At 39.3% G+C, this 26,301-nt stretch overlaps 1 protein-coding gene across 1 annotated transcript; it reads left to right on the top strand.

Annotated features, from left to right (window-relative positions):
• Nucleotides 1-105: 105 nt before the first annotated feature.
• On the top strand, nt 106-26,301 carry UTP6 (UTP6 small subunit processome component). Its single transcript, XM_072779405.1, has 19 exons — nt 106-374; nt 2,034-2,118; nt 4,877-4,918; nt 5,154-5,246; nt 5,939-5,986; nt 6,426-6,489; nt 7,921-8,039; nt 10,241-10,318; nt 11,328-11,409; nt 12,108-12,189; nt 13,016-13,200; nt 14,339-14,418; nt 14,813-14,890; nt 17,810-17,989; nt 19,361-19,441; nt 19,856-19,965; nt 21,222-21,288; nt 24,735-24,807; nt 25,681-26,301. Exons 1-19 carry the CDS (start codon nt 283-285, stop codon nt 25,836-25,838), a joined length of 1,797 nt encoding a protein of 598 aa, XP_072635506.1. The 5' UTR covers nt 106-282; the 3' UTR covers nt 25,839-26,301.

Genomic DNA, 26,301 nt, shown 5'->3' with positions numbered 1-26,301 from the left:
CGGCCCCGCCCCCCCCGCCCCTCCACTCGCGTCCACGTGAGTCCTGCGCCGGAGGGGCCCTCGCGGCAACCCCACAATCGGCCACAGAGAGGTGACAGCCGCCGCAAGGGCTATAGGGCTCTGTCCGACAGCGGAGGCGGCGGAAGCGGAAAAGGCGGGACCTAGGGCGCACGTTACGTCGGCACGCGCGAGCGCTAGGGCTGGGTCTCGGAGTCGAAAGTGGGCGCTTTCTGCGCGTGGTGGCAGCTGAGAGGCTCTCGGTGGGTTGCGGGGTTGGACCTCATGGCTGAGATAATTCAGGAACGCATAGAAGATCGACTCCCCGAATTGGAACAGCTGGAGCGCATTGGACTGTTCAGTCATGCGGAGATTAAGTGAGAGAGAGCTGGGGAAGTGGAGGGGCTGGGGCGGCTGAGGGGGGAGAGGAAGGAGTCTGTGGCGGGGGGGCAGGGATGCGGGGGCCTTTACTTGGGCTTATTTTTCCTGATCTGGCAGGAGCCCATTTTCAGATTTTGTTGATGCCCAGAACTTCTCGCCTGTTGAAAGGTGGTCTATCCATTCACCCACCAAACGTCCGTGGCTCTTCATGGAGCCCGTGCTTGGGGCTCTAAAGGTGGTAAAACCAGGATACCTACCTACCCATCAGGACCTACCTGCCTTGTGTGTGTTGGGGGAGACAAACGTTTTGCGTACAGTGCGGCATACTGTAAGTTGTACTAGAGTGTACTGCCTGCCCTAAAGCTATAGAGTGCTGTGCGGAGCCCAGGATGAGTAGATGAATCAGTCTTTAAAAAAAATTTGTTTTTTAGATTTTATTTATTTATTGACACACAGAGAGAGGCAGAGACCTAGGCAGAAGGAAAAGCAGGCTCCCTGAGGGCAGCCCGCCGGGAGAACCCATCCCAGACTCCGCGATCACGACCTGAGCCAAGGGGACCTAACCACCGAGCCGCTCGGGCGCCCCATAGATAAATCTTTCTAATAAGACTTGGAGATGGGGACCGTTTAATCTCGTGTTCTACGCCAGGGCTTGGCCAACAATGTCTGGCATGTAGTTGGCATTCAGTAATTTGTTAGAATTAAATTTAATATTTCTTTAATGGTTTTCTGTGATTGTTTCTGCATTTTACAATGGCTGTGAATGTAGTAATGTGGCTGTGGGAGCCTTAAACATTTGTTAGTGAAACGGAACATAGCAATGTGGACTCTTAATGAGTATTCAATACATGTTACTACTGTTAACTAGAGACCATTATTGGCTTTGCACATCTTGCATTAAATTCTCCTAATATACACATGTTCTCTCTAGCTAAATACAGTGAATCCTTTCCTGTGAGTTCTTTGTAGTATTAATGAACCTTCCTAGGTAGAAACAGTACAGACAATCTAGGTTTTTTAGACCACATGTTGAAAACTCAGAAGTAAGAGGATTTTAGGAAAGATACTTGGTTATTATTAAAACTTAAGTGATCTGAATTTGGGGGAAAATAAATATTAGTATCATGTATAAATAATGTACTTAGCATTATTTACTTTATTGGTGGGAATGTCAGTGGTCCTGGCAATCGATTAAGATGATTTTCATAAAAGTTTTAAAATACATCCTGATGCCCCTAAGCACACAGAAGTAATCACGTAAGACAATACTTGTTTACGAAGGATAATTATTTGAGAATTTCAGGTTTTGGAAAATGTGTTTTAAATATATTAAAAATAAACTTAAAAAACCCCAAAGTTATTTTTTTTTAATTTATTTTATTTTATTTTATTTTATTTTTAAGATTTTATGTATTCATTCAGGAGAGACACACACAGAGAGAGAAGAGAGGCAGAGACACAGGCAGAGGGAGAAGCAGGCTCCACGCAGGGAGCCAGACGTGGGACTCGATCCTGGGTCTCCAGGATCAGGCCCTGGGCTGAAGGCGGCGCTAAACCGCTGAGCCACCCGGGCTGCCCAAAAACCCCAAAGTTATTTAACTTATGCTCTTTTCAAGTACTCTTTTTCAAGCCATGTTAAATGGCTTTCTCCTCAGGGCTATCATCAAGAAGGCTTCGGATCTGGAATACAGAATACAGCGAAGAGCTCTTTTTAAGGAAGACTTTATCAATTATGTTCAAGTAAGCAAATAAGTTCCTTTTTAATCCCTTCATAAGTTTTATTTTTTAAAGATTTTATTGATTTGAGACAGGGGGGGAAAGCAATGGGGAGAGGCCGGGGGAGAGGGAGAAGTAGGCTCCCCACCAAGCAGGGATCCCAACGTGGGGCTTGATCCCAGGACTCTGGGACCATGACCTGAGCCGAAGGCAGATAGATGCTTAACCAACTGAGCCACCCAGGCGCCCCTAATCCCTTCACGAATTTTATTTTTATTTTATTTTATTTCATTTTTTTAAAAATATTTTATTTATTTATTCATGAGTGACAGAGAAAGAGGGAGAGACACAGGCAGAGGGAGAAGCAGGCTCCATGCAGGGAGCCTGACATGGGACTTGATCCTGGGTCTCCAGGATAATGCCCTGGGCTGAAGGTGGCGCTAAAACGTGGGGCCACCGGGGCTGCCCCCTTCACAAATTTTAAATCAGTTCTAGAATGGTGAGCTTGATTCAGTTTTCTACAAAATTCTAGAATTGATGATTAAATGGTAATTTTTGAACAGGAATAGAGGTGATTTAGGAATAACATTGTTCCACTAAGGCTTCAGTACTTGGCAAACTGAAATTTTTTTTTCTTCTATAGTGTTAGTAAATCAGGTACTGCCATAGAAATTGTGTATCGGCATTTCAGCAAGATAATTGACAGCCTCTTTGTTGTGGGGGAAAAAGGAAAATGGGTTTGATGACAATAGGTGATTGGAAAGTTAATATTTATGTCTATAAGTCTGCTGTCTTGGAAAGCGGTATGCTGCGAATTCTTCAGTACTATAAGTGGATGGAAGATTTGAGTGAATATGAAGTATACATGCTGGACCAATTTTCAAATGGAAGAATAGCTAATATGTTGGATAACAAAATCTAGCTTCAGAACCTGATATTAAGATGGAATGTTATAAGACTGAAGGTCTGTTCTGACCTTAGATTTAAAAACACAATAGGTGAACAAGTGAGACCTGGCTACAAATCTAATCTTGTATTTGGAAGATTTGAGAGCTCATAGAAGATCACTAACTCAAACTTAGCCAAGAGCATATTACATCATAAAATATAATCTGTATGTCAACTGTACTTCAGTAATACATTTTAAAAAGGAAAAAGGAAAAAATAATTGACTATACTAAAGCGTGTTGGACAAGGTAGCTGAGGACATTGCAAACAGTAGGCATTGAGCAGACGTTAGTTTGAAAAATAGTGTCTTGCACTTAACAGACCATGTCTGGAGCTTTGTGTTAGGCTTGAGACTACTTTTTTTTTTTTTAAAGATTTATTTGTTTATTTGAGAGAGAGCACAATCAGAGCACTCCCCACTGAATGTGGAGCCCAACATGGGGTTTATTTATTTATTTATTTATTTTAAAGATTTTATTTATTTATTCATGAGAGACACAGAGAGACAGACAGAGAGAGAGAGAGAGAGGCAGAGACACAGGCAGAGGGAGAAGCAGGCTCCATGCAGGGAGCCTGACGTGGGACTCCATCCGGGTCTCCAGGATCACGTCCTGGGCTGAAGGTGGCACAAAACTGCTGAGCCACCCAGACTGCCCATCCAAAATGGGGTTCAATCTCATGACTCTCAGATCATGACCTAAGCTGAAATCAAGAGTTGGACGCTTAACTGACTGAGCTAGCCAGGGACCCTGAGACTACATTTTAAGGACTGACTTTCTTTATTTTTAAAGATTTAGTTATTTGAAAGAGATTGAGAGAGCATGGGGGTGGTGTGGAGGGGCAGAAGGAGAGGTAGGGAGTCCCAAGCCCACTGCAGAGGCTGACATGGGGCTTGATCCCACAACCCTGGTATCGTGACCTGAGCTGAAACCAAGAGGCGATGCTTAGCCGGCTGTGCTACCTAGATGCCCCTCTCCTTTTCTTTTGTTTAAGTTTATTTATTTAAATAATCCGTACACCCAGCCTGGGGCTGGAACTCATGACTTCAAGATCAAGAGTCTTGTGCTCTTTTGACTGAACCAGCCTGGCACCCCAAATCTTCTAAGTGTTACGATTTTGGTAACATGCTTTCTTTGTATCTAAGATGTTTATAACCTTGCTAATGTATGGATTTGTGAGTTATACAGATGTAGGGTGAGTTTTCAGTGACTGCTAAGACATTTACTACAAATTATGGGTGATAGCAAATTATCTTGCTTTATATCCTTTTTTTTCTTTTTTCTTTTCTTTTTTCTTTTCCTTTTTTCTCCTTCCTTCCTTCCTTCCTTCCTTCCTTCCTTCCTTCCTTCCTTCCTTCTTTCCTTCTTTCCTTCTCTTTGCCCAAAGTGGGACTTAAACTTATGATCTGGAGATCAAGAATTGCGTGCTCTACCAACTGAGCCAGCTAGCTGCACCAATCTTGTTTTATTTATTTACTTATTTTTAGAGAGGGAGAGCACTAGCAGAAGGTGGAATATGGGGGAGAGGGAGAGAGAATTTTTTTGTTTTTAAGATTTATTTATCCATTCATAAGAGACAGAGAGATGCAGAGACACAGGCAGAGAGAAGCAGGCTCCTCCTCGCAGGGAACCTGATGTGGGACTTGATTACTGGACACGGGATCATGACCTGAGCCAAAAGCAGACACTCAACCACTGAGGCAGCCAAGCATCTCTTGTTTGATATTCTTGATTCTTAATTGCTTTATGATTTTAACTAAATATATTTCCTGTATTTAAAAGGTTATAAATTTTATTGTTTTCTTTTTTTTTTTTTGTATGTTTTTCTTCCATAGTATGAAATTAATCTTTTGGAGTTGATTCAGAGAAGAAGAACTGTAAGTAGATATTCTGGAAGTTGGAAGAATTTAGAACTAAATAGTGTGGCTCTTTAATTAGAACTTGGGTTTGAGAAGCAGTTGGCATTGATAAATTGTGTGTTGATGTGCTCATAATGGATATTTGAGATATTTGTGAATATTTGTTTTCCTTACCAATAGTATTTACACTCAAGTAGGAATGTTGCTGTGGATAAATGTGATTAAATTGAGCCTTTTTTATGTCCCTTTTTAGCGCATTGGGTATTCATTTAAGAAGGATGAGATTGAGAATTCTATTGTACACCGGGTACAAGGTGTCTTCCGACGAGCTTCAGCAAAATGGAAAGTAAGTGATCAGAACATCTTTAATTATAAGAAAGGTGAAAATATGTATTGTATATACTATGATATCAATATTCAGATGTATTGTTTATTCTTGGATGTGTCAAAATTTAACCTAATTATGATATCAATATTTGAAACCACTGATCAAAGCATTAATAAAATTGATCTCATTACCTTATAGTTCTTCTTTGAGGATAGTACTGAAAATGCTCAGTTTGATACATAATTAAGGATTAGAAATTTGGGATATGTTTGGATAAATCTCTGAGTGAAGTATACCAAAGACTTAGAAGTGGAAACTGAATAGTTAGATTAGGTACAGCACCTCACTTGATATTCTTCATGTTGGGCTCTGGGACTGGGATATAGTAAATGGGGAGTACTCTGGATCTTGGGAATGACAAATTTTGGGTTGCTACCCCTGATTGAGACCATTTAAGAACTGCATTGAACACATTGGGTAGACAACAAATTTTATCTTGGAGCATGGTCGGTAGGGAGTGGTGGCCAGATGGAGTTACCACATTTAAGAGATCTAAGGCCTCAGTGAGGAAGAGCCTAGTAGTCTGAGCAATGTGTTACCACATTGGTCTTTCTGAAATCTTCCGTTTCTAAAATTAGTGCAAAGTTGTATTATATAAAAAGTTAAAATTCAGGCAGCTTACACAACTTATTACATTGCTTTTCTTGCAGGATGATGTTCAACTTTGGCTATCCTATGTAGTCTTTTGTAAGAAATGGGTGAGTATTGGGCGGCTGTCTCTTGCTTTCTTATTCCGTCTTTCAGTTATTTTTGCCTTTTAAGCCCCATACTTGGGTTACTGAACTCCATGTTTTCTCCAAAGGTGTGGGATTAGCAAATGGAAAAGAACCTAAAGAAAGTTGAACTTAAGTGTAACATTTGTGTTTATTTGAATGACTATATAAATGGCTTCTAAGCCAGAAAATGATCTTTATGTATTTGTTTAGTAAAATTGAAAATTTTTAGATATTTAGAATGTACATGTAGTGGTTTAGGTAGAAGAAAACTATGGATGTATCTATTTTTTATATGTCCTTGCAATGGCAGGTTTTTGCCCCATTGGATTTTAAATTGGTAAGAAACAGTACCAGATTACTTAGAGATTCGTAACAATGATTTCACCGAATAGGAAGTAGAATTACTTTTTCTCTTTTACAGGCTACCAAACCTCAACTTAGCAAGGTATTTTCTGCCATGTTGGCTATTCATTCAAACAAACCAGGTATGATGAGATCCTTGTCATTTTTTTCTTCTACTTTTTATGTAGACTCAAGCTATTTTGGAATTTATTTTGCTTAATAAACCTAAAATAAATTATTATTATTTAAATTTTTATTTATTTATTCATGAGAGATACAGAAGGAGAGTGAGGTAGAGACACAGGCAGAGGGAGAAGCAGGCTCCATGTAGGGAGCCTGACGTGGGACTCCATCCTGAGTCTCCAGGATCATGCCCCGGGCTGAAAGTGGCGCTAAACCGCTAAGCCACTGGGGCTGCCCTAAAAGAAATTATGAGAACTCAGCATGGGTACTTGGCCTTAGCACTTTGGGTTTCCGAATAGCTGCCTCTTAGTTCATCTGTACATATTGTATACCACTTAATACATCAGGTACTGTATTTGTGGGTAAGAAGGACTAAGTTTCTTTTTGTTTATAAAAGTATTTTATTTATAGTTTTTTGAAAGTATCTTTTATTTTATTTATTTTATTTTATTTTATTTTATTTTATTTTTTATGTTATGTTATGTTATGTTATGTTATGTTTTTTTTTTTTTTTAAAGGAAGCCCTATACCCAGGGTGCCTGAATGGCTCAGTTAAGTTTTTGCTTCTTCCCAGTTCAGGTCTTTTTTTTTTTTTTTTTCTCTCCAGTTCAGGTCTTGATCTCAGGGTCATGAGTTTGAGCCTTGCATTGAGTTCCATATTGGGTGTGGAACCTACTTAAAAGAAAAAAATAAAGTAAGCTCTATGTGCAGCGTGGGGCTTGAACTCATGACCTAGAGATCAAGAGTTGCATGCTCTGTTGACTGTGCTCAGGTTGAGTCAAATGCTGAAAAAGTCCAGAGCAATGGCTCTCTCCCATTCACAATCCTTCTAATCCAGATGTGGTTACCAACCATGAGTTATTTTTACCAAAAGCAATCTTGTCTGGTGACATAGCTGACTTTTATTAAGTTTATTTAGTGGGGTTGATTTCCTATATAGAAAGACAAAAATTTTGTTTCTAAAGCCTTTATTCCCAACAGGTGTGGTAAAAAAAATTTATCTTTACATTTTTAAAATTGAGCCATTCAGAAAAAATCATGAGTTATTTAAAACAAAAGAACGAAATATTTTTATTTCATCGATTCTAAAATGAGTAATTTTTTTCCAGCATTTTAACACTTTTAAAATTTGTACGACATATAATGACGTTGACCTCAGATTGGATGAGGCACATAAGTACCCACAGATGTTACCATTTATGTCTTTGCTTCAGAATACTCTAAATAAAGCAATAACGCTTAACAGATAACCATTAGAAACTTCCTCTCTACATCCCCCCCTTTTTTGTAAGATTAAAAAAAATTCTTTGAGTATTAAAATTGAAACATTGATCTTTTTGGTCCGACTCGGTTGAGTTACTGAAATGAAGTCTGATATTTTTCATTTATAGCTTTGTGGATTATGGCAGCCAAATGGGAAATGGAAGATCGCTTGTCTTCAGAAAGTGCAAGACAGCTATTTCTTCGAGCTCTGCGATTCCATCCAGAGTGCCCGAAACTTTATCAAGAAGTGAGTTGTGTATCTATAAGATGAGAGGGTGATGTCTCAGTTTCGGTCTTTCATGGACATACATTCTTTTTCTTTTTTAAAAATTTTTATTTATTTCCCTGGCAGAGTGTGAGTGTGTGCACACACAAGCAGGGGGAGTAGCAGGCAGAGAGAGGTAAGAGGGAGAAGCAGACTCCTCACTGAGCAGGGAGTCCAATGTGGGGCTTCATCCCAGGACTCTGGGATCATGACTGAGCTGAAGGCAGACACCCAACGGACTGAGCCAACCAGGTGCCCCTGGACATACATTCTTTATTAAGTTAAAAAATACTGATTTATGGGGGCTAGGGATAAGTAGGGATTGCTGCTGTAGATAGAAGGTAATGAAGATATTTCTTGGCCAGTATAGGTGTTGACCATGTGCATCTTCCATTTTCTTGGTGAGAGATGGAACTCTGACCTGCCCATTATGATTGGGAGGGATGGGGAACAGGACCTACCTTTTCCAGTTGTGGGGCCAGCCATCTTTATACTTTTGTCCTTTTTCTTCTTGCTCCTACCCATCTTCTTTCTTCTTTCCTTCCTTCCTCCCTCCCTTCCTTCCTCCCTTTCTCTCTCTTTTTCTTTCTGCTTCTTTTGGCTTCTCTTTTTTTTTTTTTTTGTCTGCTTCTCATTTTTATTGTCTTTTTTTTTTTTTTTTTTTGAGATAGATAATTCCTTTTCCTCTTGCTGGACTTAATCTTTTTTGGAGTGAGGCCCTAGAACAGTGATGACCAGACTTTCAATTAAGAAAAAAACAAGTGCTAGAAATGCTATATTATGAGAAGCTACCCTTTTCTGAGGTATTAGGATAAGAGAGAAACTACTGTTTTGTCATAAATTGAAAATTAAGCCTCATCTGATACGAGGAAAAAGATAAAGTCTTTATGCTCGTAAGTTTTCTAACTGTCTAACTGCAATGACTTTTGGTCTTGTACTGCATTTTGTTTTTTTAAGAGAGGGAGTCAGGGGGCGCCTGGATGGCTCAGTGGTTAAGTGTCTGCCTTTGGCTCGGGTCATGGGATCCTGGGGTCCTGGGATCGAGTCCCACATTAGGCTCCCCACAGGTAGCCTGCTTTTCCCCCTGTCTGTGTCTCTGCCTGTTTTTGTGTGTCTGTCATGAATACATGAATGAAATCTTAAAAAAATAAATAAATAAAAAGAGTCAGGGGAGGGGCAGAGGGAGAGAGAGAGAGAATTTTTTTTTTTTTTTTAAGATTTTATTTACTTTAAGGGTGCCTGGGTGGCTCAGTTAGTTAAGAGTCTGCCTTTAACTTGGGTCATGATCTCAGGGTCTTGGGATTGAGCCCCATATCAGGCTTCCTGCTCAGTGGGGAGGCTTGTTCTCCTTCTCCCTCTGCCTATTGTTCCCCCCTGCTCTTGCTCTCTCCCTCTCTCTCTGTCAAATAAATAAAATCTTTAAAAAGAAAAGATTTATTTTAGAGAGAGCATGTGTGCATGCATGTGAGAGGGAGGAGGGGGAGAGGGAGAGAATCTCAGGCAGGCTCTGTGCTAAGTGCAGAGCCAGAATTGGGCCTTGATCTCTTGACCCTGAGATCATGACCTGAGCAAAGTTTCTTTCCGTGATGTAAGCTGAAACCAAGAGTCAGATGTCCGACCGACTGAGCCACCCAGGTGCCCCAGGACATAAACACTTTAAGAACTTGTGATTTTCATATGTCTTGTAACGTAAATTCAAAGTATTAAAAATTCTGTGAAGTCCAAGTTTACATGTTATGCATTAGTTTTTCTTCACAAAACTTCATAGTATATATTTGCCATTGCTTTTTACTTTGAAATAATTACAGATTCACAGGAAATTACTAAGATAGTATAGTGAAGTCCTGCATACCACTAGTCAATTTCTCCTGATGGTTACATTTTATAAAATTATAATATATGAAAATCGGGAAATTGATATCAATATAACATGTGCATATGGTCCTATGTCATTTTTTTTTACATGTGTAGATTTATGTTACCACTACCAGAATCAAAATACAGAGCTGTTCTACTACCCACAAAGATCTCCTTCCTTGTCAGCTAGTTTCATAACAAAATAAAACATTAACACTACTCCCAGAATTTCCCAGATCTGATACTTATGTGTGAAAAATGGCATCTTCTGTATTTCTAATTAAATTATTTTCAAAGATTTTCAGTTTATTATTTCCCTTGTGTAGTACTTTAGGATGGAGTTGATGCATGCTGAGAAACTGAGGAAAGAAAAACAAGAATTTGAAAAAGCCAAAATGGATGTGGTAAGATCTGAATGTGTTGTCACATGTTAATAATTTATAGTGTTTTAAGCCTGCTTAGGAGTAAGAGAAAATTTTTGGAATGTATTTTTGTTCCAATTTAGTGTTCTATTTTGAAACTTTAAGATGAGTCTAGAGTTGATTTAATGAAAGGTCTTAGTAATAAAAATGGAATTTTGTGCTTTAAAAATAGACATTTGGATTAATTGAAGTAGTCCTTAAAATTATTTATTGCTGATGGAATGGTAAATGATTTTCTTCAATACTTTATGGTTTCATTAAATGACAGTTGAAGGAGCTTGAGGTTGAGTGAGTTGAAGGAGCTTGAGGAGGGTTGTGTAATGTGTGGTTCCTAGCCTTCTTTCTTTTTCATTTTATACAATTTTTTTGTGACAGTAATTTTATTTTTTTATTTTTTCTTACAATAATTTTTTTTAAGATTTTTTATTTATTTATTCAAGAGAGACAGAGAGAGAGAGAGAGAGAAAGACAGAGAGACACAGGCAGAGGGAGAAGCAGGCTCCATGCAGGGAGCCCGACGTGGGACTCGATCCCAGATCACCAGGATCACACCCTGGGTTGCAGGCGGCGCTAAACCGCTGCGCCACCAGGGCTGCCCTGTGACAATAATTTTAAAGAAGTTTTAGAATGTTAGAGCTGAAAAAGGAACTTTGCTATCTGTTATTGTGGTTTCCAGCTGCAAATTTTTTTATTCAAATAAAAGTTGACACAAAAGGGTAAACAGGCATGTAAAACCTGACCTGTTCAGGTTAAGTAGAGAGTCAGGCCTTAAGCCATGTGATCTTGCTATCACTTTAGGAGCCTGAGAGAACACAATTGGAAGATCAGTGGTCTGGTTCAAGCTGCACATTTTACAAGTGAGGGAACTGGCCCAGTGAGAGACGTGATTTGCCAGAGGTCATATGGCACAGGTAGCCTAGGACTGTTAATTTTCATCCTAGTGCTTTTTTTTAGTTAATGGCACTATTAAGTTATGTTTAATACATTTCAGGGAAATCTTGATTATCCTGAAGAAATTCTTAATGGCGAGTTGGCACGGATCATCTACAAGAATTCTGTTAGCATAATTAAAGGTATGTGTGTTTTGAAAATGTATATATGATGGAGGAGTGAAACATTCTGTTTGTAAAAAGACTTTTAGCTAATTTAAAAAATTCGTATTAGAAGTTCTGTTAGAATGTGCATAAAATTTTGTAGAAATAGTGTCCTGTTTCTTTTTTTTTTTTTTTTTTTTTAAGATTTTATTTATTTATTCATGAGAGAGAGAGAGGGGGGCAGAGACACAGGCAGAGAGAGAAGCAGGCTCCATGCAGGGAGCCCGATGTGGGACTCGATCCCAGGAATCTAGGATCATGCCCTGGGCTGAAGGTAGGCGCTCAACTGCTGTGGCAACCAGGTGTCCGTTGTCCTGTTTCTTTAAGAAAAAGTTGATTGCCCCTCAGGATATAGTTGAACATTTCAGTAAGTTTACTGAGTATTTTATTCACGTGAGGAGTTGGAGAGAAACAGATGATGTAGAACGTTTCTTTATGCCAGTAAGAAGTTTAGAAGAAAGGAAGTACTTATGAATATTCCAGAATATCAATAATGGTTTTGCTTGTGCAGTAGGTAATTTGTTTTTGTTTTGTCCTATTTCTCAATTAAAAAAAAAAAAAAAAAAAAGAATTCCAGCACATCAAGACAGTAGTACTTTCTTGTAGAAGAAAGTGATACTTTAGAGTAAAGTGATACTTGAGAGTCTTACCCTCTTCCTCCACTTTTTAAATTTTAGGTGCAGAATTTCATGTGTCACTCCTTTCAATTGCACAGCTATTCGACTTTGCCACAGATCTGCAAAGAGAAATTTATGATGAGTAAGTAAAGTCATGGAAAGGTGAATATGTCTGTTTCTGGTCTTGTAAAAATTTGAGGTTGTTTAAAAAGGGGGAAAGAAGATAATACACTAAATCCTTGGAAGAAAGCAAAGTTTTGATTTCTGGAGAAGTTGATTCATTTATGGGCTTCCTTTTGGAAATAATTTGCCTTTATTCAATAACATATCTTAGAGCTATATCAAAATGTATATTCCTGCTTTACTGTTATGTCTTTTGTCCATAAAATGAGAATGGTACTCATGAATGTTTACAATTGATTGCTGCAGGTAATTTTATTCTTTAATTTTTGGGCATATGGTTTGAGCATTATCTGCAGCCTGCCTTGTGGGTACTTCACTTTTAGGTAGTACCCCTTACTTTCACAGGAGATAAAATAAAACTTGGATCAGTTTGCTCTTTGGATTTTTCAGGGCTTTGGTTGAGGATGTGGTTGTGCTTTTCCTTTGCTTCTGTTATAGAAAATCAAGAGCCTGGATATAATAAGGTTCTTCAGGGCTCAAAGAGAATTTGTTTTGTCACACATACCTGTTGATTTGACTTTGAGAGCTAACTTGAAAACTAACATTTGAGAATGATATCTGAAACATTCTGAAACCTAATGAATGTGTCACAACTCTAATCGATTGACAGAATTTGTGCAGTGAGTGTGAAGATATCTGGAGACCCTATCGAGGAATTATCTCATGTTAATAGAATTATTAAAAGGGTGTCCTGGGTACATTTTTAGGATGTAGGGAACGGTCTCTGTTTGATATTCTGAGTTAGTCTTGTGTCATAGGGCTAATGCCAGTAAATTACTTTTCAGCCTTCAGGCTCTGCACACAGATGACCCTCTCACTTGGGATTATGTAGCACGGCGAGAATTGGAGGTAGAGTCGCAGCCAGCAGGAGAGCAGCCTGCAACAAAACAAGCCAGAGCAGTGGAGCTGGGCCGGAAAGAGGAGAGGTGCTGTGCTGTATATGAAGAGGCAGTAAAGACTCTCCCTACAGGTGACCTTCACCAAACCTCGGTGTGGTGTAGGGGTGGTAGTATCCAGAAACATGAACTGAAGCTTTTGTTCCCATTACCAAAATCAATTTTCAGGAATTTCTCTGTAGTAATACACAGCATGCCTGACATTCTTTTTTTTCTTTTTTTTTAGATTTTATTTGTTTATTCATGAGAAACACAGAGAAAGAGAGAGAGAGACAGAGAGACACAGGCAGAGAGAGGGAGAAGCAGGCTTCATGGAGGAAGCCTGACATGGGACTTGATCCTGGGTCTCCAGGATCACGACTGGACTGAAGGCGGCACTAAACTGCTGAGCCACCCGGGCTGCCCCATGCTTGACATTCTAACTTGTTCTTTGGTGGTAAAAGATAAAAGAGTTTTTTTTTTTTTTTTTTTTTTTTTTAAGATTTATTCATTTATTTATGAGAGACACAGAGAGAGAGAGAGAGAGAGGCAGAGACACAGGCAGAGGGAGAAGCAGACTCCTTGCAGGGAGCCCGGCATGGGACTTGATCCTGGGTCTCCAGGATCACGCACTAGGCCAAAGGCGGCGCTAAACCGCTGAGCCACCTGGGCTGCCCAAAAAAGTTTTTTATGACCTTCCTTGATAGTAGTGATATTTATGTTCATGTATTTGGGAGAGATGATACTTAGGAAATGGTAATTCAGAAGATGGTCTGTCATTCCTTAATTATCTTTTGACACAGATTTACTTTTGGATTTTGTAATATTGGCTTATTAAGATAGAGGGTATCTATAACATGGGTGAGGTTTTTACTTTTTTATAGTTAAGTGGTCACTCAGTTGTTCTCCCCTCCAGTATTTGAGATGTTTGGCTATAATCGGAATAACTAAAGTTTTTTTCACCAAACCAACTAGAATTAAGTACATATTTTTGGCAGTGAATGGTTCCTTACCCACTGTTTGTACTGGAATTCTGGTAAAAGTCGGAGTTCATGTGCCTTCCTGAATGCCGTCATGGTTCTTTCCAGTCTCTGAAATCAGAAAGATTCTTAATTTTAAAGACTAGTTTAAACTCTTTTTTTAGAAGAATTTTCCCTTCAAAGAAAAGATGTAGGTGACTGTTAAACAGGGAGACTTGTGACCTGATCAGTGTTATCTCTGTGACTTTTCCAGAGGCCATGTGGAAGTGTTATATCAACTTCTGCTTGGAAAGGTTCACTAAGAAGACAAGCAGTCAGTTCCTCAGAGAGAAAGTAAGTTACGTGGTTATCGTGGCTGACTAGAAAGTGACTGTTTTCTGGAAGAAGGGCATACACATGGCTCCTTTGGGGCCTAGGACAGCTTCCAAGGACTTCATGCTTAACCTGAGCTCTTTCTCCTTACGGGTGACCTGTCATTCTGAAGCTCTGTGTCTGCTGCATCCTTATTTGGGCCACCTGGTCAGGAGGCTCTCTCTTACTTGGCTGTGCTTGGTGCGCTTTTTGGCTGGTCTGATCATGGATGTGCTTGGTGGGCTTTTTGGCTGGTCTGATCATGAGTGAAGCCACCTCAAGTTCCTTCTCTGTTTTCAGAAATATGCAAAACTGCACTTGTTCCTATACCCTACTTGGATGTTTGTAACAAACCGACAGATTTTTCTGATTTCAGAGACTAGAAAGAACCATGATGGCATTCAGGAAGGCACATGAGCTCCGACTTCTACCAGAATTCCAGTACAAGCAGTGGGTAAGGACACAGTCACTGCCAAAAATATGTACTTAATTCTAGTTGGTTTGTGCTGATGTCAAGTGTTTTAATATCTAGTTATATGACTAAGCCCATTTGGAAGTTTGGTAGGGAAGATATATAGACATTATGTTTGTTTCTCAGTATTTGATGTATGCCAAAAATGTTATCTGTACCAGCAAAGGAAGGAATGTCATACAGTGGAAAACATTCAGAACAAGGAGTCAGAGGTTGGGTTTATTTTGTGTGTCTACTCATCCATCTTTTCCTCGACATGCTTTTCCTGAATATATGCGTAGCCCAGAGTAACCATTGGTATGGTAACAAAGACAAGTTAGATGTGTTTCTGTGTTTCAGAACATTCTAGTAAAAAGCTTGTTAACCCATTCTAACTCTTGAGTGGGTAAGGATTATTATGGAGACCAGGTTAATGTGCTTAGGGAATATGTAGTCTAGATTGAGTTTTGTCACTTCATAGCTAGGCAACTTGGGCAAGCCACTTAACCTTTCTGAGTTTGTTAACTTGATTTTATTTTTTATTTTTAAATTTTTAAATTATTTTTTTAAAGATTTTATTTATTTATTCATGAGAGACCGAGAGAGATCAATGAATCGGTAGAGACACAGGCAGAGGGAGAAGCAGGCTCCATGCTGGGAGCCTGATGTGGGACTCAGTCCCAAGTCTCCAGAATCACGCCCTGGACTGAAGGTGGTGCTAAACCGCTGAGCCACCTGGGCTGCCCGTTTACTTGATTTTAAAATAGTGTTAGTGATCCTTGTTTTTGACAGCTCACAAAGTTGTTGACATGTACGAAAATGTTTGTTAGCATTTAAAAAATACTGGGCAGCCCTGGTGGCTCAGCGGTTTAGCACCACCTACAGCCCGAGGCCTGATCCTAGAGACCCAGGATCGAGTCCCACATCGGGCTCCCTGCATGGAACCTGCTTCTCCCTCTGCCTATTTCTCTGCCTCTTTCTATGTCTATCATGAATAAATAAATAAAATCTTAAAAAAAAAAAAAACTTTTTACGTGTAGCTAGGTAAGGCATTGTATACTAGTATACTAGTCTGCTTTATTATATACCACAGCTGAGGTACCATTTTCCCATTATGGCAACTATTTGGGAAAAATCCCAGGGGTGGATGAGTTCAGCTGCTCCGGTTTGAGCAATTGAATATTGGCAAGACAGTCACACCCTATAAATTTAGGTGGACTTTGCTTTGAATATTACATTGGCAGCCTGTCCTCTGCCTGTCATTACTATTTGGTCATTCACCATTCTGGCTATTCAGACATCCTCTGCTGCCCCAATCTCTAATGCTGCCCTTCCTAAGCCTACTACCTCATCACTCTGGTGCCTTTGCGTTTAATGAGAGTTGCTCAGTATACTGTCTCTAAACTTATAACGTATAACTGATCTACATCCATCATTTTTCCAAATTATATTCTTCACAGAATGATCTTTTAAAATTGGTGATCAGATTATTCTGTGGCTTCTCACTGTGCTTTGGATAAAGCTGGTCATTCTTCCTAATATGGCCTTGGCCTCACCTATTCCTCTCCAGTATACATTCTACCCCTTCAGCCACATTGAACTTGGATTTCCTTTTATATCCAGGCTTTCTCATCTTTAGTTCAGCCTCTTACATATGCTGTTTGGGAGAGCCTTCTCTAACTAATGCCTAGTCTTAAACATTAGCATAAATGATGTTTCCTGTCTCATCACTGCCATAGACCCTGTTGGGTGCTCCTGTTCTGTAATCTTATATAGCATATGATTCTTTTTCTGTCGTGGCAGGTATCAGGTTGTGTCTGTTGTTAGACTAGAGGCTCTTGGGTGGAGAACATACCCAATTTTCTCATTATTGAATCTAGCATATATAGTGTGCAATAAAAATACTTGCTGAATGAGCAGATTACATATTGCCATTTATTTGCTCTTTCACAGTTTTGTAAAATTGAACTGATTTTAGGTTATTTTTCCCCCTTTGTTACAGTGGTGTGGCTGTAAGCATTTTGAACACATAAGATTTCCTTCTGTTTATTTACTTGTTGGATGATATGATCCATTACATAGCATCAAATACATTTCAGAGAAGTTGTACCAGTTTATTGTGCACCCAACTCCATTTGAATGAATAAACGTTTCATTAACCCACAAATATTGGTTTTGTCTGCTCTTTATATTTTCTTTGGGGGGCTAGGTTTTATTATAATAAACTATTTTATTAAAAACTTAACTTTCAGGGCAGCCCCGGTGGCGCAGTGGTTTAGCACCGCCTGCAGCCCAGGGCGTGATCCTGGAGACCCTGGATCAAGTCCAGAGACCCTGGATCGAGTCCCACGTCAGGCTCCCTGCATGGAGCCTGCTTCTCCCTCTGCCTGTGTCTCTGCCTCTCTCTCTCTGTGTGTGTGTGTCTCTATGAATAAATAAATAAAGTCTTTAAAAAAAAAATAAATAAAAACTTAACTTTCAATCTAAATCATTTAGGCCCTCTATTTTTTGGTAGCCTTTAGAAATAAGAGCCAGCAACGGCTGGGATCCCTGTGTGGCGCAGCGGTTTAGCGCCTGCCTTTGGCCCAGGGCGCGATCCTGGAGACCCAGGATCGAATCCCACGTCAGGCTCCCGGTGCATGGAGCCTGCTTCTCCCTCTGCCTGTGTCTCTGCCTCTCTCTCTCTCACTGTGTGCCTATCATAAATAAATAAAATTAAAAAAAAAAAAAAAAAAGAGCCAGCAACGGAAGAGAATTTCAGATTGCTTACTTTGTGCTTATTTGGCAGCCATTGCCAGAGGTTAAGTGGGGGAAATTACTGCCTTAAATGAGATCTTTTTTTGTCCCTCCAATATAGATGATCTAGCTTTCAGTAGTTAATTTTCAGTAGTTAACTTTCCAGTGATCTTTTGTCTTACCTAGATTGACTTGTTGCTGCATCATGACTTCTTAAAGGAAGCTCTGGAGGTGGCAGTAGCTGGGACTGCATCATTTAGAGACTCTGTAACGATGTGGCAGATGAAGCTGCAGGTGCTGATTAACTCCAAGAGCCCTGACATAGCCATGTGTTTTGAAGAAGCTTTTGTGCATCTGAAAGCCCAGGTCTGTAAGTTGGTTCTTTTGTATTTCATTCTGTTTGGGAAAACTGAGACTGAGCCAAAGCTCATATGAAGTATGCTTGTCTGATGAGGGCTGGCCCCAGAGTGCATCTGTGCTGATGGGTCAAGGGTCAGTAGCGGAAGAATTTACTTCCATTTAGTAGCCTAGTTCTAATTTATTATTTGAAAAATGACTAAATCGTATGAAATTCTGTTTTGATATCTCAAGTGAGAAATACTAAGAGTATTGTTCTCACTTGCTTCCAAAGCTATACTTAAGCCTGAGTTATATTTTTTATTCTTTTTAAGATTTTATTTATTTATTAGAGAAAACGGGGAGGAGCAGAGGGAGAGGGATAAGCCGACTCCTTGCTCAGCGCAAAGCCCAGTGTGGGGCTTGATCTCATGATGCTGAAATCATGACCTGAGCTGAAATCAAGAGATGGATGCTTAACCAGCTGAGCCTCCCAAGCCCCTCTTAAGTCTGAGTTTTAAACACACATGTATGTCTAAATCCTAAAACTTTGCAGTGAATCTTTTTTTAAAAAGATGTTTGTGTATTTAGAGAGCAGAGAGAGGAGGAAAGAATCTCTAGCAGACTCCATGCTGAGTGCGGGGCCTGACAGGGGACTTGGTCCCACAACCTGAGCTCATGACCTGAGCAAAATCAAGAGGTGGACACTTAACTGACTGAGCCACAAAGGTGCCTTCCAGAATCTTTTTTTAAAAAAATATTTTATTTTTAAGTAAATCTTTACACTCAACATGGCTTAAACTCACAACCCCAAGATTAAGAGTCACATGCTCCACTGACTGAGCCAGCCAGAGACCTCCTTTTATATTAGTAGGAAAATAGTATTCAAAGTGGGAAAAATTTTTAATTATTTTATTCTATTTATGTGTGCCTCTGGGATAAGAGTGAAGATCAGATTCTTGAGTCTGGCTTTGGTAGTGTTTTGGGTCCTAGACCGCAGAGTCGTGACCTGGATAACTGGGGATCTGACCAGCTATGAACCCTTCATTGCTTAATTCACAGATACCTGATGGCAGTAACTAGGCAGTACTCCAATAGAAGGGACCTGGTGCTGACAGGAGAGTGCTACTTGGGGGTCTTGGTCACAAGTCGATCTGCACTGGCATGCCATTCCTTCTGGGCACTGAGCATTTGGTCATAGTGAGGTCGGACTGGGAGTGAGTTTGTATTTTACATAATAAGTATCTTAGTAGGAGCCTGTCTTTATAGTGACTAGTTTTCAGAGCAGAGAGTTAAGCTGTTCTATGCTTTTTCTTCTTTCTCGTTGTGACCAGTCTGTCTGCCATTGTGGATTTCTTGGGTCATTTTCTAACTTTTTTTTCCCTTTCTTACTGTGATCAGGACTGTCTACCATTGTGGATTTCTTGGGCAGAGTGGAGTGAAGGTACCAAAAGAGAAGAAGACACTGAAGCCATTTTTAAGGTCAAGACCCCATGTTCTGAGTCTTGTGGTGGGTGAGAATGAGCAAATAAGTTTACTGATTGGCTAGGTTTTTAGAGTTATTTTTATTTTTTTTTTATTTTTTTTTAAGATTTATTTATTTATGATAGAGAGAGAGAGAGAGAGAATGAGAGAGAGGCAGAGTCACAGGCAGAGGGAGAAGCAGGCTCCATGCCAGGAACCCGATGTGGGACTCGATCCCGGGACTCCAGGATCGTGTCCTGGGACAAAGGCAGGCACTAAACTGCTGAGCCACCCAGGGATCCCCTAGAGTTATTTTTATAGCATGTGTTCCTAAAGCACTGTTATTTGGGCAGCCTGGGATGGTTCTGGGAAAATTTGTTTTGATATTTATAAATTTCCTCACGCAGCTTTTTTTTTTTTTTTTTTTTGTAGAAAGCTCTCTTAGCTGTCAAAGGTGCCGACTCAGTCACTCTAAAGAATAAGTACCTGGATTGGGCTTACCGAAGTGGGGGCTACAAAAAGGCCAGAGCTGTGTTTAAAAGGTGCTTACAAACTTTGATTGCTGTTATTTGTTTCTCCACTCCATACTCAGCCCCTCATACCCAGGTTATATGTATGGCAAATAGTACCTGAGGAAGTAATCCAAGAGACTTTTTAAAGAAGTCTTTCTTTGAACAATAAAAATGGTTTATACCCATTGTGGAAAATTTAAAAAGGGGGGGGAGATAACTAGATAACTATTAACTCATTGTAATCCTATTAACAGGAGGAAAAAGCATTTAATGTTTCATTTAAAAACTTTGTTTTCTAAAAAATAAAAAAAAAACAACTTTGTTTTCTCATATTTGAGATTTTACTATTACCACATTTTATATACCGCTTTTGTTGATGAATATCGCACAGGCCTTTTCCCTGTCAGTAACAGTTCTTCACGAACATCATTCACTAGAAATAGCTGTATGGTACACTGCTCTATGGATGTGCCATGATTTAGTTGGCCATAGTAATACTGCTTTGGTGAACATTTCTACGCAAATATTACTTGTCCATACTAGAAATTAATTCCTTAAAATATATTCTTAGAAGTAGAATTACTGGTTTCCTTCAGAAAGATCTTGAGATGTAGTAGAGGGAACTTTATTTTTTTAAGATTTTATTTATTTGAGAGAGAGCGAGCATGAGCGGGGTGAGGAGCAGAGGTAGAAGCAGATTCCCTGATGAGCTGGGAGCCCGATCCAGGGCTTCGTCCTGGAACCCTGGGATCATGACCTGAGTTGAAGGCAGATACTGAATGAGCCACCCAGGTGCCCCGTAGAGGGAGCTTTATTTTTATTTATTTATTTATTTTAAAGATTTTATTTATTCATGATAAACAGAGAAAGAGACTGGCAGAGGGAGAAGCAGGCTCCATGCAGGGAGCCTGATGCGGGACTCGATTCCTGGACTCCAGGATCACGCCCCGGGCTGAATGCAGGTGCTAAACCGCTGAGCCACCCAGGGATCCCATTTTTTTTTTAAAGATTTTAAAGGGAGCTTTAAACTGTAAAAATGAGGAAGAGAAGGAGAACAGGAAGAAAACTGGATAGGAAAGTTTGGTGGAGGTGAAGAGTAACATTGAAACACCAAACATTGAAAACATTGAGAGTTACTGGTGGTCAAGTGCAGTCCTTGCATTGCATTGTGGCCAGGTCTTTACTAAACCATGCATTATGGAGGTGCTGGCATAGGAATTTAGATTCATGGGATGTAAGAGGCTTTCTTTCTCTATGGAAGTTAACAGTTTTCTTTTTCTTTTTAGTTTACAGGAAAGCCGTCCATTTTCAGTTGATTTTTTCAGGAAAATAATCCAGTTTGAAAAAGAGCAAGTAAGTGTTCTGTCTGCATTTCTTATTTGGGAAAATGAATTAGTGGTTACTCATATATGGCAGCATTTTGTCATTTAAAAAGGTCTCATATATAGTATGAATTTCTGGTTCCCTTCATCTAACCATTTTTTCATAGAGATGGTTAAGGAATGATAAGCAAAGAAGAGAAAGTCCCACGTCTGGAAAATAGAAAACTTACATGTTACCTCATATAGAAAACCCTCCCTGCCAGGCTGGGCAAGGTGCTGCTTCCCTGTCTCTGAAGCACTGTGTTTGTCTTTTGAATTGGGTTATGAGGTAGAGAGAGAGTAGGCACTCAGTACTGTTTCTGGTGTGTGTCGTTTTTTGTTTTTTGTTTTTTTAAATTTGTTTTAGAGAGAGAGTGAGCATGTGTGCATGAGTTGGGGGAGGGGCAGAGGGCAAGGATCCCCAAGCAAACTCCCTTCCAAGCATAGAGCCCGATCTCATGACCCATGAGATCATGACCTGAGCTGAAACCAAACCAAGACGTTGGAAACTTAGCTAACTGAGATTACACAGGTGCCCCATGTTTCTGATAAATATATATATACATATATATATACACACACACATATATACATATATACACACACACATATATATATATATTTTAAATTTTATTAATTCATGATAGACACAGAGAGGCAGAGAGAGAAGCGGGCTCCCTGCAAGGAGCCTGATGTTGAACTTGATCCCAGGACTCTGGGATCATGACCTGAGCCAAAGGTAGGCATTTAACCACTGTGCCACCCAGGCATCCCTGTTTCGTTTTTTTTTTTTTTTTAAGATTTTATTTATTCATGAGAGACTCAGAAAGGTAGAGAGACATAGGCAGAGGGAGAAGCAGGCTCCCCATGGGAGCCTGATGTGGGACTCAATCCCTCCACCTAGATTTTACACCCTGAGCCAAAGGCAGATGCTCAACCACTGAGCCAGCCAGGTGTCCCAGTTTCTGGTATTTTTAGTTGAACTTATGAGTGAGGAAAAATATTGGGAGGTCTCCATTTAAAAACTAATATACGAGGGGTCACTTGGGTGGCTCAGTCTGTTAAACGTCCAGCTCTTGATTTCAGCTCAGGTCATGATCTCAGGGTCATTAAATTGAGTTTCCGTGCTGGGTGTGGAGCCTGCTTAAGATTTTTTCTCCCTCTTCTTCTGTGCCTCCCCACCCCTCTCTCCCTCTCAAAAAAAAAAAAAGGTAATATAAAAAATAATACATAAAAATCCAAAGGTGTCTGTGGTTTCTGATCCTATCACAATAATATAGCCAACCGTATTAATTTTAATTTTTATTAGGTTTCTGTTTATGTGTATATGCACAAGTTTTATTACTGACTTATGCGCCATGTGGAAGTTCTCTTTTTTTACTTAATTTTTTTTTAAGATTTATTTATTTATTAATGAGAGAGAGAGAGACAGGGACATAGGCAGAGGGAGAAGCACAGCCTTGCAGGGAGCCCAATGTGGGACTCGATTCTGGATCCCGGGATGATGCCCTGAGCCTAAGGCAGACTCTCAATCACTGAGCCCCCCAGGTGTCCCTTTTTTTTTTTTCTTAACATTAATTTGTGAACACATTCCTGTGTTTTTCCATGGTTATCATCTTTAACAATTGTGGTGTTATTCTTAAACCTGCAGTTTTCTTAACTAGTACATTAGGTGTAGGTTGTTTCCAGATTTTTGATACTGAAAACAAGAATGCTATAAACATTTTGTTTATACAGTATTTTTTTCTTTTTTGGAATTCTTTTTTTGGGATAAATTTCTGGGACTAGAGAGAAAGTTTTTTTTTTTATGGTTCTTTATATATTGTAAGATGGTCCTCCCAAAGAAGTGTATGTACTTCTTTATAGTGATAAATCAGCAGATATATCAGTATATTTATTTCCTTACATGCTCTCTAAATCTGCAGTATTGCTTTTTCTCCTTTATTTTGGTGTTTTGATTGGTGTTTTATTTTTACTTGAATTTTGAAAAATTACTAGTGAGGTTAAACACCGATATATATATATATTTAAGTATTTATTTGAGAGGTGAGAGAGAGTGTGTTTGAGAGCACACAGGAGAGGGAGAAGCAGACTTCCCACTGAGCAGAGAGCCTGACATGGGACTCGATCCCAGGACCTTGGGATCATGACCTGAGGCAGAGGCAGATGCTTAACTCACTGAGCCACCCACATACTTGTGAACTCTTATTTTTATAGTTTTAATCATTGTGTGGGTCATTTATCTGTTCTCGTCCTTATAGTACAAGGGGTAACATAGCATAATAATAACTAGGCTTCGGATTAATAACATAATAGGTATGTATGTTGGGCAGTTCTCAGCCTTGTCATCCTTCTCCATAAGGGAGGTCATAATAATACCTATTTAGGGGTGTGCAGGTTATAAGACCAGAAGGGGATACTGCATAGAAAGGACTTGGCATAGTCCTGTGCATGTTATGAGTCCTTCCCAGAGTGTGATTCTGTTTTTCATGCATGTGTATGATATGGGGTTAAATTGACTTTTTTTTTTTTATTAGAGCATGAGCAGAAAGGAGTAAAGGGGAGAGGGAGAAAGAGGCTCCCCACTGAACAGGGAGATGGGGTTTGATCCCAGGATTCTGGGATCATGACTTGAGCCAGAAGCAGATACTTAACTGACTGAGCCACCCATGTACCCTAAAGTGACTTTCTATAAAATAGTACAATCTTAGTGAAGAGAAATTTGAATGAGGAAATGGTTTATTTGACTATACGAATGTATTTTTAAATCGTAGCTGTTATTCTCCTTTGAAAATGAAACAAAGGAGAATACATTTAAATGGAAATAGAGGTAAAGAATGAACATTTATTGATTGTAAAGTTAGTACCCGCTACTGTGCTAGGTGCATAATTAGTCAGCATTTTAATTGAATCCTTATGGTTGCTCTAAGAGATATCATTATCCTTGTTTCATGGGTGAGAAAACTTTTAAGGTCAGAGAGTTTAAACTTGCAGAAGGTTATATAATTAGTATTTACATATGCTTTGCCTTCATATAAAAAGTGCCAGAACCCAGACACAAAAGAAAGAAATCCTTAGCCACAAGGAATAAACCTTCCCCATTTATTTATTTAAATCCCACTCTTCCTTCAGGGCTTTCAAATGTATTTTCCTGTGAAGCTGCCCATGTTCCCCCAACTGAGAATTAATTGGGCTTTTTTCCATGTTACCATAGCAGAATACTTTTATCACTGTTTGACATAGCCTTCACTCTGGTGACTACTGCCATTTGACTTTTCTCTGGATAAGTTGAGAGCCGGGCTGTGTTCATCCTAAACCCCAAACCTTCTCCCCTTCAGATATCTGATAGGTGATAGCTGCTTAACAATGTGGTTGAGAGGAACTTGTGACATTATGAATTAAGCTTTTGAGGCAAGATTGTCTGATTATTTTTGTTAGGAATCCTGCAAGATGGCGAACTTAAGAGAATATTATGAGAGGGCTTTGAGAGAGTTCGGATCTGTAGATTCTGGTAAGTCAGTTCTGTTTACAGGTGTGGTCTATAACCCATCAGTATGGTTAGAACAGTGCTTACCTCTTTTTTAGGTCATGGCTGTCTTTAAGAATAAAACGTGCATCCTTCCCCTGCCTCCTCCCTTAATTACTTTGTGCATAAATACTTGTAGACATAATTTGGCTTATAATTTCAAGTTCACAAGTTCAATTGTTCATGGGTCTTCTGTTAACTCTGGAGTAGAAGATGATTTGCTTGGTTTGGTTCACTAAAAAATTGTGATATTTGTAAGGGAAAGGTTAATAATGTAGGTCAGAGTAAAAGAGTGGGAGTGATAGCAAAGGGGTTGTGGGATGCTTATTGACATAAGTTGTCATTGGCTGTTGCCACATTGTACTCATTTTTATAGGACTTGTAAAAACATCTTTCTGGGTATGTCATAAAATGTTTACTTATGAACTCAAAAACAATGTCTAGTTGTTAAACTTAGATTGAAAAAAAAATTAGCTTTTACAAGGTTTTAGCAGACCTTCTGGTGAAATGAATAAAAATAGCATATTTAATAGCCCAAGCAAGTTTTATTAGGCATGGTAACAAAGTTATAGTGAACTCATTGAAACTCAGTTTCACCTTGAAAGAGACTCAGCAAAAGCCTCCCTCTAAAATATTTAGTATTTTCGTTTATGAAATACATAAACTGTCATGATTTAAAATGAAGTTTTCTACTTAAAAAAAAGTTTGATATGCCTTAATGTAAAGGTGAGAGAGGTAATGTTTCACACAGGGCTCTAGGGAAATAACAGCAACAAGTTAAGTTTCATAGAAGTCTTACACTGAATATTAAGTAGTTTATGTAATAAAGCCTTGTCAATTTTTTGCTTCCCTTTAAAGATCTTTGGATGGATTACATCAAAGAAGAATTGAACCATCCCCTTGGTAAACCTGAGAACTGTGGACAGATCTATTGGCGAGCCATAAAAATGTTACAGGGAGAGTCAGCAGAGATGTTTGTAGCTAAACATGCTATGCATCAAGCCGGCCATTTGTGAGAAGAGGAAGAACACAGCTAACTTTGTGAAATAGTATTGTAAACCCTCTGGCCAGTTTTGTATTGTGAGTTCACCTGCAATTTGCTAAGAGGTGGCAGACAAGATGGCTTTCTGATTTTGAGACGTGCTTTAATTTTGTTAATGTGTTAGTCTTTAATTCCAGAAAAGAAAATTGGTATTTAGTGGCCAGAGGCTACTTGTTAAGGCTGGACTTATTATTGTAGTCCTAAATGTTTTCCAAAATATATGGAAATCATAAACTTGAGTTTCTTTCGTTAACCCTGGTCAAGAATGAGTATCTCTAATCTGGACCTAGGGACCAGTGGAAGTGGAGGAGAAAGTACATTTCCATTTTTTTGTCCTCCTTTTACTAAAAAAGTCTACATGGTGTGCATTTGTTGTAGGAAATAATGGAGGGAGCAGAATAATGTGCAGAAGGAAATAAAAACATCCCATAACCTTA

This window comes from Canis lupus, chromosome 16 (assembly GCF_048164855.1).
Source record: "Canis lupus baileyi chromosome 16, mCanLup2.hap1, whole genome shotgun sequence".
NCBI lineage: Eukaryota > Metazoa > Chordata > Mammalia > Carnivora > Canidae > Canis > Canis lupus.
Note: the sequence above shows the minus strand (reverse complement) of the source record. Positions and strands in the feature narration are given on the sequence as shown.

Bases quoted from the DNA above. Each gene is read 5' to 3' on its own strand.
- UTP6 (XM_072779405.1), top strand. From the start codon at position 283: ATGGCTGAGATAATTCAGGAACGCATAGAAGATCGACTCCCCGAATTG. The intron at 12,190-13,015 runs GTAAGTAAAGTC...ATTACTTTTCAG, and splicing joins CAAAGAGAAATTTATGATGA to CCTTCAGGCTCTGCACACAG. The intron at 24,808-25,680 runs GTAAGTCAGTTC...TTCCCTTTAAAG, and splicing joins GTTCGGATCTGTAGATTCTG to ATCTTTGGATGGATTACATC.